This window comes from Daucus carota, chromosome 9 (assembly GCF_001625215.2).
Source record: "Daucus carota subsp. sativus chromosome 9, DH1 v3.0, whole genome shotgun sequence".
Lineage (NCBI taxonomy): Eukaryota > Viridiplantae > Streptophyta > Magnoliopsida > Apiales > Apiaceae > Daucus > Daucus carota.
Window position 1 is genome coordinate 39,711,801 of NC_030389.2, and position 14,036 is coordinate 39,725,836.

Consider the following 14,036-nt stretch of genomic DNA (forward strand, 5'->3'; position numbering starts at 1 on the left):
ACATACGACGGAAGGTTGTTACGTCGTAAATATTGACGAGAAAATACGACGAATGTTTGTGTTCCGTCGTAAGATATCCGTCGTAAATGACCAGAATTGGTGTAGTGTTAGTTCACTAACAAAAGGAGAATCATAATTATCTTCTACTAAAAAAGAATCCCTTCTTCATTACAAGTATCTAATCGTCATTACCTCGGTAAGGAAGAGAAATAAAAGAGTTGAGTCGCAAAAACACAATGAGATAGCTGAGAGGACCAAAATTTATAACGGTGGAAATCGATCGTTATTTAATTATTAATAAAAAATTGAGGTCATAGTGTACTTAGAATATACTCCCTCGGTCCCCTTTTACGTGTACATTTTGAAAAAAAATGCACATGGATAATTAGTTCTATAAAAAAATTATTTATAAATTTTTAATTAATATCTTGAAGATGGTCGAATACCCCCTAGTAGAGCTGTTCGTGAACCGAGCTGTTCGCGAACAAGCTCGAGCTCGGCTCAATAAAAGCTCGGTTCGGCTCGGTTCGTTAAGAACTTATGGGCACCCTAATTATGGAAAACATTAATGCAAACTAACGTCCTTTACATACTGCATAAGAACGTGAAAAGTGAAAAGTAATACAATGTATAAAAAAGTTATACAGGGAGCCTGCCCAGAAACCAATCTCAATATTTTGATGAGTCGGTGGCATGGTCATTTGTTTATCTTCGTGATACAGTAATGATGTAGAGGATGATCAGGAATGATAGCACCATGGAGGAAAAGATTGAGGTTAAAACGGAGAATCCAATGTGTCGACAGTAGGAATCATAGACATTGCAGATCTTGTGCCATCCTACATTTGAGTTTCCTTTGAGTCCTAAGTAGGCTACTTCACCTGAGGCTCCAGTTGCGGAAGCTAAAATACCCAAGAGTAGCTGAGCACAAAAATGCAATTGTTAATAAATATTATACATGATGTCTTATAACGGTGTAGGGACATGGAGATTTTCCATCACTTACCACATCTACCGAGAAAACACATGACATCAACTTTGATGATGTTGTAGAACGTTTCACCAGTGCGGAGAAAGATAAGATGGTGGTAATTATGCTGTAGAAGCAAGTCACTGAGAGAACAGCTGACGAATATCTGAAAATATTTCCATGTTAGGGTCTTAGGCAAGAAACATTTGCATTAACTTAATTTGCTGTGCAAAACAAAAACTGCACTTACATGAAGGCTGGTAAATCAGTGAATTCAGCTGCAACAGATGCTCCGTAAGGTGGGAAAGGCACGGGAATCGTTTCGGTTTGCTTACTGGTCACTAGAGCTACAAGTGATGTTAGGGATGTTGCAAACAAGAAGACCCTCAATATCACATCATGCAACACAAATTTGCTAGTTGTAGTACTGGCCTCACTATTCTTCTCAAGCTCTAGTACCACTGCTGGGCTGATTGAGGCCATGGATATTTTACTGTAAAACAAGAATGGATGCAAATGAGGCTGAGAAGATTTGTGAATAACTTGGAGCTATGGATCAGTACTTATAGGAGTGTTCTCTGGATGCCTAGACAGCGAATGTTTAGCTTTATTAAATCACATGAGTCAATTGTATGACTATAATAATTTCATGGTTCAATCGCACTAGCTAGGAGTAAACTAATTCGCTTCTGGCAGCTGAATTTGTTCTGTTTAAACCATATTAAAATTTTAGTCAAAAATCCATAAAATATAACGGTCCCAGAAATATTTTCTTAATAAGAAGAAACCCACTTAGCATATCAATTTTGAACATTGTTCTAAAAGTTGAAATGTTTAAACAATAGATATAAACTCTCCAAGTACTCACATTAGGGAACTCATTTACGTATGTGAAGAAAAATGGAGGGGCTGCACATGTTTAATCACCATGTGAAACACTCTATTAGCACCATTCACGTACACTAGCATCAATTATAGAAAAGTCTGGTTATATTAAACAAAATTACTTTTTGTTCAGGGGACTTGGGAGCTATGCATTTGGTCATCGGACAAAAAAGTATGCATGACTTCTAATTCTAATTTTTGAAATCTTGAAAGTTAATATATTAACAAGTATGCAGCACGTAATATTTTGAGGTTGAAAATGTATATATTGGTACCTTCTGATAAAATTGCTTAGAGGTGAGGGATCGAGATATCAACACAAACAAACTCGTATGATTTTTGCAGTGTTTACAAGTCACTAAAGATGGTGTTTTTTTTAATGTGGGTACAAAAATTTGTTAAACAAATTTTTTTTTAAAAATGTATATATGCAAAATTAAGATTTCTACTTTTTGATTGAATTAGTAAATAAGTGTTTGAATTATACATACACATATATATATAGTGTAAAAATATTGTCTAGTAATGAATTTTATAAATTATGTGTAAATTTGCAAACTCATCCATGTATATGCCACCAGTATACTAATATTATGAATGTGAATAAATTTGAACAAATTAATAATTTCAAACATAACTAATTATAATTCATCTATTTTCCAAGACAAGTATAATATAATATTTATTTATAATAATATTATTTTTCACACACTAACTAAACTATAGAAAAATATATAATGGGCCTAACTATTATGGGATATGTAATTATTAATGGACCTAAAAATTTTGGGCCTAGCTAATTTGAATTGTACATTATGTAGTTGGGTTGTTTGGGCTCTCCATTTATCCACCTCCTAGCACCTTCAGGTACCTCCTAGCACCTTCAGGTGTGTTCGAGAAACTTCTTATGTATCTATATAAACACTCCATTTCATAGGTGATTGATATAATATTAAACATTAAATTAAGTTATATAAACTTTTCTCTCATTATCGTTTTCAGTTTTAACACCACTATCAGAAACATTCAAACGTGTGTGGATTATTTGTTATTCTTTCTCCTCCATCCATTGATCCCTATTGGAATGATTGTATTATTCATGATGGTGTGTATTATTTGTTATTCTTTCTCCATCCATTTGCTCTTCAAAAGTCTATGTTATGTGTTTATATATGATTATGATTGTATTATCCAATGATAGAAGTCTGTATATGAACATTCATATTAAGAAAGAAATAGTGCTTATTCTAACAAAAGTTCTTAAAAACCCTTTTTTAAAATGTTTTTTGTCATTTTCTTGAGGAAATATAATATTAATTCTTGATAGATAAAAACGGTCAATTTTGCTTCTTAGCTTAGGTAAGATATTAGTGAAAATATAAATATATTGTCACAATTTTGTTAAATTATGTGAAAATATCATATTGATATTATCAATGAGCCTATAATTATGAATCTAAAATTTTTATAATTATTACTATTCAGTTCAAAAATTTTATATTTAAAACTTTTTTATTGTCATTACATTACTTACCGAATATGTTAAACAAAATTATAATTGATATTTTTTTCAGGTATATAACTATAACCTTCCATTACAATCTTTATAAACAATGAAGAATATGCTCCCATCAATATCAGGTATGGATACTAATTTTAATGATGTGCATATTAATATATAAATTTCAATAAAAAATTAAAATTAGTTTTGACTTTGTATATAGTAGAATCATTCATATATATATATATATATATATATATATAAACACATATATATATATAAACTCGTAATAAAATTTTATATATGCATTATCTAAATAATAATCATCTAAGTTCTTTCTTTTTCATGATACTAGATGAATCCTCAGTGATGTTGCCAGAGCTCTTGCACTGGATATGTTAAGTGTGGGAGAACACACGGCGGGGCTACTGGTATAACAAATCTGATTAGTGTATATTTTTAACTCAGCTATGTACAATTATATATTTATTAATTATCATTGTATTATGTATTTATATTTCAGATTGCGGCAGAATATCATATTCCCACACAACCAATGGGAGTGCTATTTTTCAAGATATTACACATAGGATTCTGGGAATGGCTAAATAGTTGTAAACCAATTTAGCATTTTCAGTAGCTGTTTTGTATATCTCTTTCTTAAGTTTGTTTACTTTGTACGCGCTCATACTATTTTATTTCAGCTGAGAAAAATTCTCACTTATATAAGCAAATATAGTTATGGTAAATTGAAGACACCAATTTACATATTTATTATGGTACAATTTTATGTTTTGTATATAACAATGTTACCAAATTCTTGAAGAAGTATAATCTTCACAATCCCATATTTTAGTTCCATATAAACTATGTTATAAATTTTGAGAGGAAATCCAACAAAGGCTCGAGTATTTTCATCGGTGATGATATCATCATGGGAAAATTATATGACTAGAGATTCGAATAAACTTGATCATACGACTCAATAAGAAGACAAGGATGAGAATTTATAAAGGTACAAACAAGAAGGTTTTAGAATTTTCTACGAAGATGGGAAGAATGGCGACCATAAACATTATATTAAAAGTGCATGAATATTATATGTTACATTTGTAAACATGTTCATGATTGCATACTGGTCATAACTTCATTTTATCATGAAGCATGGGTAATTCCCTAAAATTTTGAAGTGGATGAGTTTTTAAAGTGGCAGATTGATGTTGAAAAATTCTTTGATGATCGAAACTAGAGAATAAATAAGTCCATTTGGTAGAGCTAAAATTTATGAATTATGTTGCTTCCATATGGTCGGATACTAGCATATATGAAAATTATATGATTGACATTGCTAGTTTGAATTGCAAGCCAGAATACTACAATTTAAGTTAAATAATATATAATAATGATCTTCTTAATTATCCGAGGGGACAATTGTGCGAGCTCAAATATTTCATTGAGGGTTTGGGATATTAGTTCATTTTGGTAGTGCTGAACAATACCGTTTACATTTTTAAAACTATTAATTAGTTTGGTTATCAAAAATGATCAGATTCTTTACCCATTGTTAGCATGCACCTTATCTTATTTGGGTGGTGTTAAACAATAATATGGATGTACTAACTCTTTTAATAAAATATATTGCGGCATATCATATCCCCCTACCTGTGCACGTATGTCTCACTTAGCTTGAAGAATAACTTATTATGGAAAACATTAATGCATACTAATTTCCTTTACGTACTGCATAAGAACGTGAAAAGTAATACAATGCATACAAGATACAGGGAGCCTGCCAAGAAACCAATCTCAGTATTTTTGATGAGTCGGTGGCATGGTCATTTGTTTATCTTGGTGATACAGTAATGATGTAGAGGATGATCAGGAATGATAGCACCATGGAGGAAAAGATTGAGGTTAAAACGGAGAATCCAATGTGTCGACAGTAGGAATCATAGACATTGCAGATCTTGTGCCATCCTACATTTGAGTTGTTAAAATTAAACTATAAAACTGATGACTTTAAATTAAACAAGATGAATATATATGTACAAGAGCAAATGAACTCCAAAGACTACATTGTATCCTGATATATTAAAAGAGATACATCACATAATATATAAAGACTACCCAACAAAGTGATAGCAACTAACTAGTGTCCACCTGAAACTAAACTCTACTACTCCACGATCCTAAAAACACTCATTACTAATCCAATATTAATCCAATACTCTCCCACAATTTCTCTAACTTGTCCTCTACTAGTAAAACAATTAGTAATTATACTAATTTATTTTTCTAAGTTTAGATTATTAGAATATAATTCCAACATGAGTTTCCTTCAAGTCCTAAGTAGGCTACTTCACCTGAGGCTCCAGTTGCGGAAGCTAAAATACCTAAGAGTAGCTGAGCACAAAATTGCAATGGTTCAATCGCACTTGCAGTAAAATATAGTTATTCTCTTCTGGGCAGCTGATGTTCTGTTTCAGTAATTGTTATCTTGGGTAATCTATTATCTTTTTCCACCTCATAATCAAACTAGACAATCTTACTAAAATTTTGTATACTTTTCTAGAAATATTAATAAATTTAACATGTAATTTACAAGAAACCTTTTCAAACAAAAATTATAAATAAATGTAGGTGCACCGAAAAAACCTAGAAGACAAGAGTAATTAATTTTTCACCAAAAACGACTCTACTCTTTCTATGGCAATAAAATCAAAATACCAAGAAATATGATCAAAAAATGATTTCATTTGCCATAATCGAGAATGGTGCGCCATCTATTACCAGTACTCAGAAGACTTGTTTAACCAAGAAAGAAGGTATACTTAATACTGTTATCGAGTATGGCAGTCATTTAGAAATGTGATACTCCCTCCGTCCCATTTTAGTTATCACATTTGGTATTGTAACCGTCAAATTGACCAAAGTTTGACTGAAATTTACTAATATTTTATCAATTGAAAAAATAAGAAAAATATGTCATCGGAAATAATTTTTAATCTACTTTAAGATGTAATTTTCAGTTTTTTAAAATGATGAAAAAGTGACTTATAATCTTAGATAAAAAAATTAGTCAATTTAACCAACAAAAATAGAAATGTGACAACTAAAATGGGAGTACTATTTACTAATATTTAAATAATATAAAAATATTATATACAAACTTACACATATAATTTATAAATAGTAAACTTTTGAATAATAGTTTTAATTAAAGTTACAAATATAATAAATAGTGTAAACTAAGAGAAAAGATATATAATTTTTATCAGAAATCCATATAATATAATGGTTCCAAAAACAATTATGTTAGGAATAATAAATTAATGTAACACATCAATTTTGAAAAGATACAGGAGAGTTGAAATAAATTGTCCCAGTACATACATCAGGGAACTCAACTACGCAAATGAAGAAAATTATAGGGGCTGCATATTTTAAATTCCGTTAGCAACATTCACGAATGTAATAGTTATATACTGAAGGATTAGAAGTGCAGATAAAAATTAAAGAAGAAAAGTAACTGGTAGAGAGAAAAGTTCAAATGCAGAGAAGAAACTTGTTGTCTGAATGTTATATATATATATATAGGGATAGGATCAAATAAAAACTTTTTTAAGTTACAAACTTACAAACTTTTTTTTATTCTCCAATCGTGTTAATCCTTAGTTATATAAAGTATCTATGTTGAAAATTCTTCAAAAAAAATCACAATTTTTAAAAATAACGCATAAATAAATCGCGTTTTCAACACATTTATAACTGGGGTTCAACATCAGGTGTTGAACACTAATTATCATTGTGTTGAATATATCTAAAAAGATGTTTAAACTATACCTCTGGGGTTTGGGTAGGGTCTAGAAACATAAATATTAGTTATATAACATGTTTACCTTAGTTCTTACATTTAAAAATTGGTTTACGTACTTCTCCACCACTATTTTATTCGATGTTCAACAAATTATGTTAAAAAAATGTTAAACTCAAGTTATATATGTGTTGAACAAAAAAAGTTTGTAAGTTTGTAAGTTTGTACGAGAACCCTCCCCTATATATATATATATTCCTCCAAAGTACTTCATATATATTTACAGGATCAGTTTGTGTGTGCCCATGAGCACACACTAAGTACTAAAACTTATAAGTTTAATTCATTTTGATTGGTCCATATTTTTTAATAATGATGGACCCTCTGCAAATGCAACAACCACACCAATCAAAATGTTTCAAACCTATAAAATTTAGTGCTTAGCATGTGCTCATTGGCACACACTAGACAAACCCTTACAAGATTACAAAAGACTCTCAATTGATACTCATTTGCGACTATGGGATACTAAAGGTCAAGAGCCTATGGAATTTAATTCTTTTACAATGAAAAAATCAGGAACATTCTTACTTATAATTTTAACAGCCCCTTTAAGCTAAATTGTTGTGACGTCGAGCTTCATCTTGAAATCCTTAAACACGTCACATTTTAAGAGCTTTTGTAAAGATGTGCAACTTGTTCATGAGTCTTGCAATATTTAATACAAATCTTCTTATTCTTTATTAAGTCCTTAATGAAGTGATATTTGGTGCGTATATGCTTGGTTCTTCTCTGAGAACTGGATCTTTACTTGTGGTAATTGTAGCATTATTGTCAAAATAGATAGCTGCACACACTTTAGAGAATTGCTTAAGTTCATGTAGTACCCATTCCATACAAAGTGCTTGACATATCCTCCTAAAGATTCGGCTTCGGCAGTCGAGAGTGCATATATATATCTAGAGTCTTACTCCAATAGAAACCTTCTTATTCTAGAAACTAAAAACCAAGCTGAAATATCACTAAATCCTAAAGTAAATAGCACTAAATTCTTAAACAACCCCATCTCCACCTCCATCTTCACCAACCCCACCTCCACATCGCCACTGCCACCACCTCCATGCCGCTGGCCCCTTCGATAACCACCACCTCCACTATTTCTCTAACAACATAATCTCCACCTCCATCTTCACCAGCCCCATCTTGGTCGCTGCTTCAACCTCCTTCACCCCGTTCGACGTTCGTACTTCCTTCTCCACCTCGGCTCAACTTCAAAACGCGGCGGAGCCGCCACTATTCCGGCAACGCTACAACCCCCTACTTCAAGCCGCCCAGACCTCCGCTACAATCATCCTTCCTCCATCTCCACCTTCACCTCCACCATCTCCACCACCGTCACCACCATCAGAATCGAAAATGTGAACAGATCTGGAGATTCTTAGCAGTTTCTGGAACATTTCTGGAGATTCTTAGCAGTTTCTGTAAGTTTTCACTAAATCCTGCAACACATATCACTAAATCCTAAAAAGAATATCACTAAATTATACTGAGAATATCACTAACTTGTATTGATTTCTAGTTTTTATTCTAAGAGTGGTTTCTATTTGATCATGAACCCATCTATATATAAACATTTAGAAATTATATTCAAGTTAACTGAAAATTAAAGTTGGTAAAGTATTTCAGGTTTGTGAAAACTTTTGTTTTATTATTATATAATAGACAAAAATTGTAAAGGCTTATTGTAAATTTGAATCTTATATCAAATTTTGTATTTGATCAAAAAACATGTTTAGATTAAGAATAAGTTTAATTTGCATTTCATTTGAAATTCAGGACATTCAAATACAAGTGTAAAGTTAGAGACTTTGAACTAAAACCTTAAATCATGTCATTTTAAATCTAAAATTTGAAATGAAATAAATGTTTCTAAACGCAAATCGAGTCATCCATGTAAAAGCGGTGTTCTAAAAATCGCTAGGCGTCCTAGGACGGTGAAGGTACCTTCGAGCGATTTATTGACGATTTATGGATTAATCGGAATGATATAAATTGGAGTATTAATCGGTCATATTTAAATATTATATATATATATATATATATATATATATATAATAAAACATAGTATTTGACAAGTCTTTTTTCATCATTGAGGCACCGATGATAAGAAAATTAAAAAAAAACTAAAATTAACATGAGACAGAGATAATTCAAAGTTAAATATAATATTTGAAATCAACAATATATTTTGTGAGTACTAATGTTTAGATTACACCTCCTTAGTGTTCATATTGCATTGTTATATGTATATGGAAACTAGTTTAGACTACTCTCTCCGTAGTCTTTTCATTTCAGAGATATATGTTTTGAATTCAAAATCTTTTCTTCTAACATTTTGTATCCTTTATTCTTCTAAAAAATCTAGTTATACAAATGTAAAAAAATACCGGTATAAATTGCATGCAAAGTGGCCGGACCCAATAATACAGCTTAACAAAATAACAACACACAAGATGCTAAAACTTAAAAATGAATGCTGGGGATCTGGGACTGATTGAGGCCATTGATATATTTATTGCATTGAATACAGCTTTACTGTAAAACACGAAAGGATGCAGACGAGGTTTAGATAATTTGTAAATAACTTGGATCTATGGATCACTATTTATAGGAGTGTTCACTGAATGCTTTAATGTTCTCATGTTATCAACTTAGCTTTATTAAATTATTAGAACAAGAAAACACATGAGTCAATTTTGAATAAGGTTCTTAAAGTTGAAAGGTTTAAACAACAAAAATAAACTCTCCAAGTACTTGCACTATGGGAACTCATTTACGTATATGAAGAAAAATGGAGGGGCTGCACATGTATAATATTCTTCACCCCATGTGAAACACTCTATTAGCACCATTCTTGTACACTAGCATGCATCAATTATCTGTGTACCCATATAGAAAGTCTGGTTATATTAAACAAAAAGTTACTTTTAATTTGTTCTGGGAACTTGGGAGCTATATATGCATGCATATGGTCATCGGACAAAAAAGTATGCATGAGCATAACTTCTAATTCTGAATTTTGAAATCTTGCAAGTTGATATATAAACATTGACGGTTAATTACGACAGCCCATTTTTGACGGAATTTAATCTTGACAATATAGAGTAGAAAATATTTAGATAAGCGAGAAAGTTTAAATTAATTTGGACATCCATTTAAAAATTATGTCCAAATTTTGGATATTTAAGAGAAAATTTATCAAAATTTAGTTTCTATGGTATTCTGTCAAAATTAAAAGTCAAACATAGTTATTTTTGACAGATTGACTAATATTGATGTCCTTAATTTCGATATCCTCTATTGTGTCAAAAATATATATATATTTGACAGAAATATATTGAAATTAGCTGATTTTAAAAAAAAAAAATCCGTCAAAATTATGAGAGTCTTCGTAATGTACGGCATTACCAATATATAAAGTTACACAATGCATGCACACAACTTTCATACATATTAAAAAAACTTTTACCTATTCATAAAAAAATCTTATCTAGACAGATTTATTATATTAAACAATTTTATACCATATCTATACTATAGGTTATAATTTGTAGTCCAAGTATTAGTTATATTTTTTGGTTTAGTACTCTCATTTTGGTACTACAAGTCTACAAATGTGGAGTCTATTAGTATTATATTGTTAAACAGTTTCAAGTACTAAAAACACTCATAATAATCCATTATCATATAATATTTCATTAAAAAAATTACATAACCCTTTCTAACTCTAATCTAAAAAGTTATTGTTGTCAAAAAAACCAAGATTACAAAATTAGATTACTGAATCTTTCAAAGGTATTACACGATCGGCTATATTTATATTTATTCGGGTTTGTCATTTTCAAGTAATCGGGAGAAAATATAGTCAGTTGAATAATATAATTTAATTTATAAAATTCAATCCGTTAATACTAAAATACTAATAAAATGATGTTAAAATTTAAATTATAAATAATAAATTACGAACTATATACCCGCCCGTGCTTGGCACGGGTAGGGCTGGAAATTTAAATGATAAATAATAAGTAATATATTTATTAATTATTAATAAATATATTTTTTAAATAATAAATAAATATTATTTTTAATTCAAATAAATTAATTTATATTAAATTAAATAATTTTTATTAAATTTAAGTAATAAATATTACAAAAATAACATAAAATATATGTATTTTATATAACTATATATAATATTTATATTATATATTAATTTTCGGATAATTTCGGATCAATTTCGGGTAACCCGAATTCAACCCGAAAATGACCTTTTTTTTCGGGTTGATTTTGGGTCAACCCGAATTCGACCCGAACCCGAAAAACTCCAACCTGAATTCGTATTTTACGGGTCGAATTGGTGTCCAATTGTTGGGTCGGGTCCAATATTGCCACCCCTAGGCACGGTTTTGTTTATAAGTTGGTCATGTTAACCATCAAAGTAATCATGACCATAATATCTTAAAATAAATGATTAAGATCCTTAGATGTAATGAAAGGGAGGTTCTCAAAGTTATATGGTCGGAGCATTTATTTCCCGTAACAAATAGGCTAGCTCTATTGGTCCCTCAGCATTTAGTTGTCTTACATGAGACTAGGGCTATTTAGCTGTCTCCAACCGGGGGATATATTTTTCTTCTTTTGTAGGAAGTTCAAAATGCAAGTTCAGTTTTACCTTAGAACTAGGGCTGGTCACGCATACACATCTCTTTCTCTAAACATTCTTCCACAACTTTAATGGGCGATTCTCCGTTTTTTATTAAAGTCGGAAATTACCCAGAATCATTGCATTCATTAGAGAAAGTTGAGCTCTTCACAATGCTTAGTTTATGATTCAATTAACAGTCCTGAACTCAATTACCAATGGTTCAGTGTCGTTTACCTTAGACTAGCTACTAGTGTGAAGTCCACTCTTATATCTTCCATAGAGCTTTCTCACACTTTGTATTTTACTGTAAAATGATGTTAAAATTTAAATTATAAATAATAAATTACGAGCTATATACCCGCCCGTGCTTGGCACGGGTAGGGCTGATAATTTCGGGTTTCAGGTCGGGTTGACAGTCGCGGGTCAAAAATTTTATCCAACCCGAACCCGACCCGAAATTTTAATGGGTCAAAATACCCAACCCGAACCCGATCCGCGTTACCCGCGGGAAACCCAAACCCGACCCGAAAATAATATTTATTAATAAAAATATTTTTTAAATAATAAATAAATATTATTTTTAATTCAAATAAATTAATTTATATTAAATTAAATAATTTTTTATTAAATTTAAGTAATAAATATTACAAAAATAACATAAAATATATGTATTTTATATAAATATATATATAATATTTATATTATTATATATTAATTTTCGGGTAATTTCGGGTAACCCGAAAATGACCCTTTTTTCCGGGTTGATTTTGGGTCAACCCGAATTCGTACTTTACGGGTCGAATTCGTGTCGGGTTGTTGGGTCGGGTCCAATATTGCCACCCCTAGACACTGGTTTGTTTATAAGTTGGTCATGTTAACCATCAAAATAATCATGACCATAATATCTTAAAATAAATGATTAAGATCCTTAGAGCAAGTCCAACAGCTGCCATATATAGTGTCCTAAGTCATAATATAAAGCACTTGACTAAAATTATTGATCCAACAGTGTCCTAGTGGTGCCTTAAAACACTAGGACAACTAAGAAGTGCCCTATTAATGAGGCACCACTATGCATGCCCTAAATCATGCCAATCAATAAAAAATTAGTTTCATTTCATCTCTCTCTTCCCCTCCTTTTCATTTCCCTCCAATAATCATTTAAATATATTACTATTTTAATAATAGAGCTTGTGGATAAGGCTTCTTGTTGGAGTGAATGTATGAAAGTGATGTCCTAAACTACTAGGACATCATATTTTATTATTATTATAAGGCACCCATTAAGACACTCTTGGACTTGCTCTTAGATGTAATGAAAGGGAGGTTCTCAAAGTTATATGGTCGGGAGCATTTATTTCCCGTAACAAATAGGCTAGCTCTATTGGTCCCTCAGCATTTAGTTGTCTTACATGAGACTAGGGCTATTTAGTTGTCTCCAACCCGGGGATATATTTTTCTTCTTTTGTAGGAAGTTCAAAATGCAAGTTCAGTTTTACCTCAGAACTAGGGTTGGTCACGCATACACATCCCTTTCTCTGAACATTCTTCCACAACTTTAATGAGCGATTCTTCATTTTTCATTAAAGTCGGAAATTACCCAGAATCATTGCATTCATTAGAAAAAGTTGAGCTCTCCGCAATGCTTAGTTTATGATTCAATTAACAGTCCTGAACTCAATTACCAATGGTTCAGTGTCGTTTACCTTAGACTAGCTCCTAGTCTGAAGTCCACTCTTATATCTTCCATAGAGCTTTCTCACACTTCATCAACATATCTTTCCAGAGATATGGTTGGGTCAGAATTCCTGGTAATACATCTTCGGGAAGAGCTACTTATTCGAGCATCATCGCTCGTCTGCTTGCTTGATAGTCGAAATGTTGGTGGCGATGCATTACATATCTCATAGTCGAGGACACAGCTGGCTCCTTCCATATATAGATTCATTTCAACACTCAACAAATCGATGATATTTGAAATAATACCAACTTCATACTACTCTAAGAACCCAAGAACAGTTTAGAAAACTTTTGATTAAAACAACTGATGAAAAAATTACAACAAAGATCAATTTAAAGAATCTTTATGAATGATATAATAAAAATATAAACCATAAGGTGTAATCTTTTGGGTACACCACCTCTTTCCTACTGGTAATCT

The 14,036-nt window shown here is 31.2% G+C and overlaps 1 protein-coding gene across 1 annotated transcript; it reads right to left on the bottom strand.

The window, feature by feature from the left end:
• Nucleotides 1-565: 565 nt before the first annotated feature.
• Nucleotides 566-1,511, bottom strand: LOC108204106 (CASP-like protein 1). Its single transcript, XM_017373406.2, has 3 exons — nt 1,221-1,511; nt 1,007-1,136; nt 566-921 (listed from the first exon to the last, which is right to left on the bottom strand). The coding sequence occupies exons 1-3, from the start codon at nt 1,451-1,453 to the stop codon at nt 706-708; spliced, it is 579 nt and encodes a 192-aa protein (XP_017228895.1). The 5' UTR covers nt 1,454-1,511; the 3' UTR covers nt 566-705.
• Between the last annotated feature and the right edge of the window lie 12,525 nt (nt 1,512-14,036).

Coding starts and splice junctions, on each gene's coding strand:
- LOC108204106 (XM_017373406.2), bottom strand. CDS start 1,453: ATGGCCTCAATCAGCCCAGCAGTGGTACTAGAGCTTGAGAAGAATAGT. Junction 1,137..1,220: donor ACTGATTTACCAGCCTTCAT/GTAAGTGCAGTT, acceptor AAATATTTTCAG/ATATTCGTCAGCTGTTCTCT. Junction 922..1,006: donor GTGTTTTCTCGGTAGATGTG/GTAAGTGATGGA, acceptor TTTTGTGCTCAG/CTACTCTTGGGTATTTTAGC.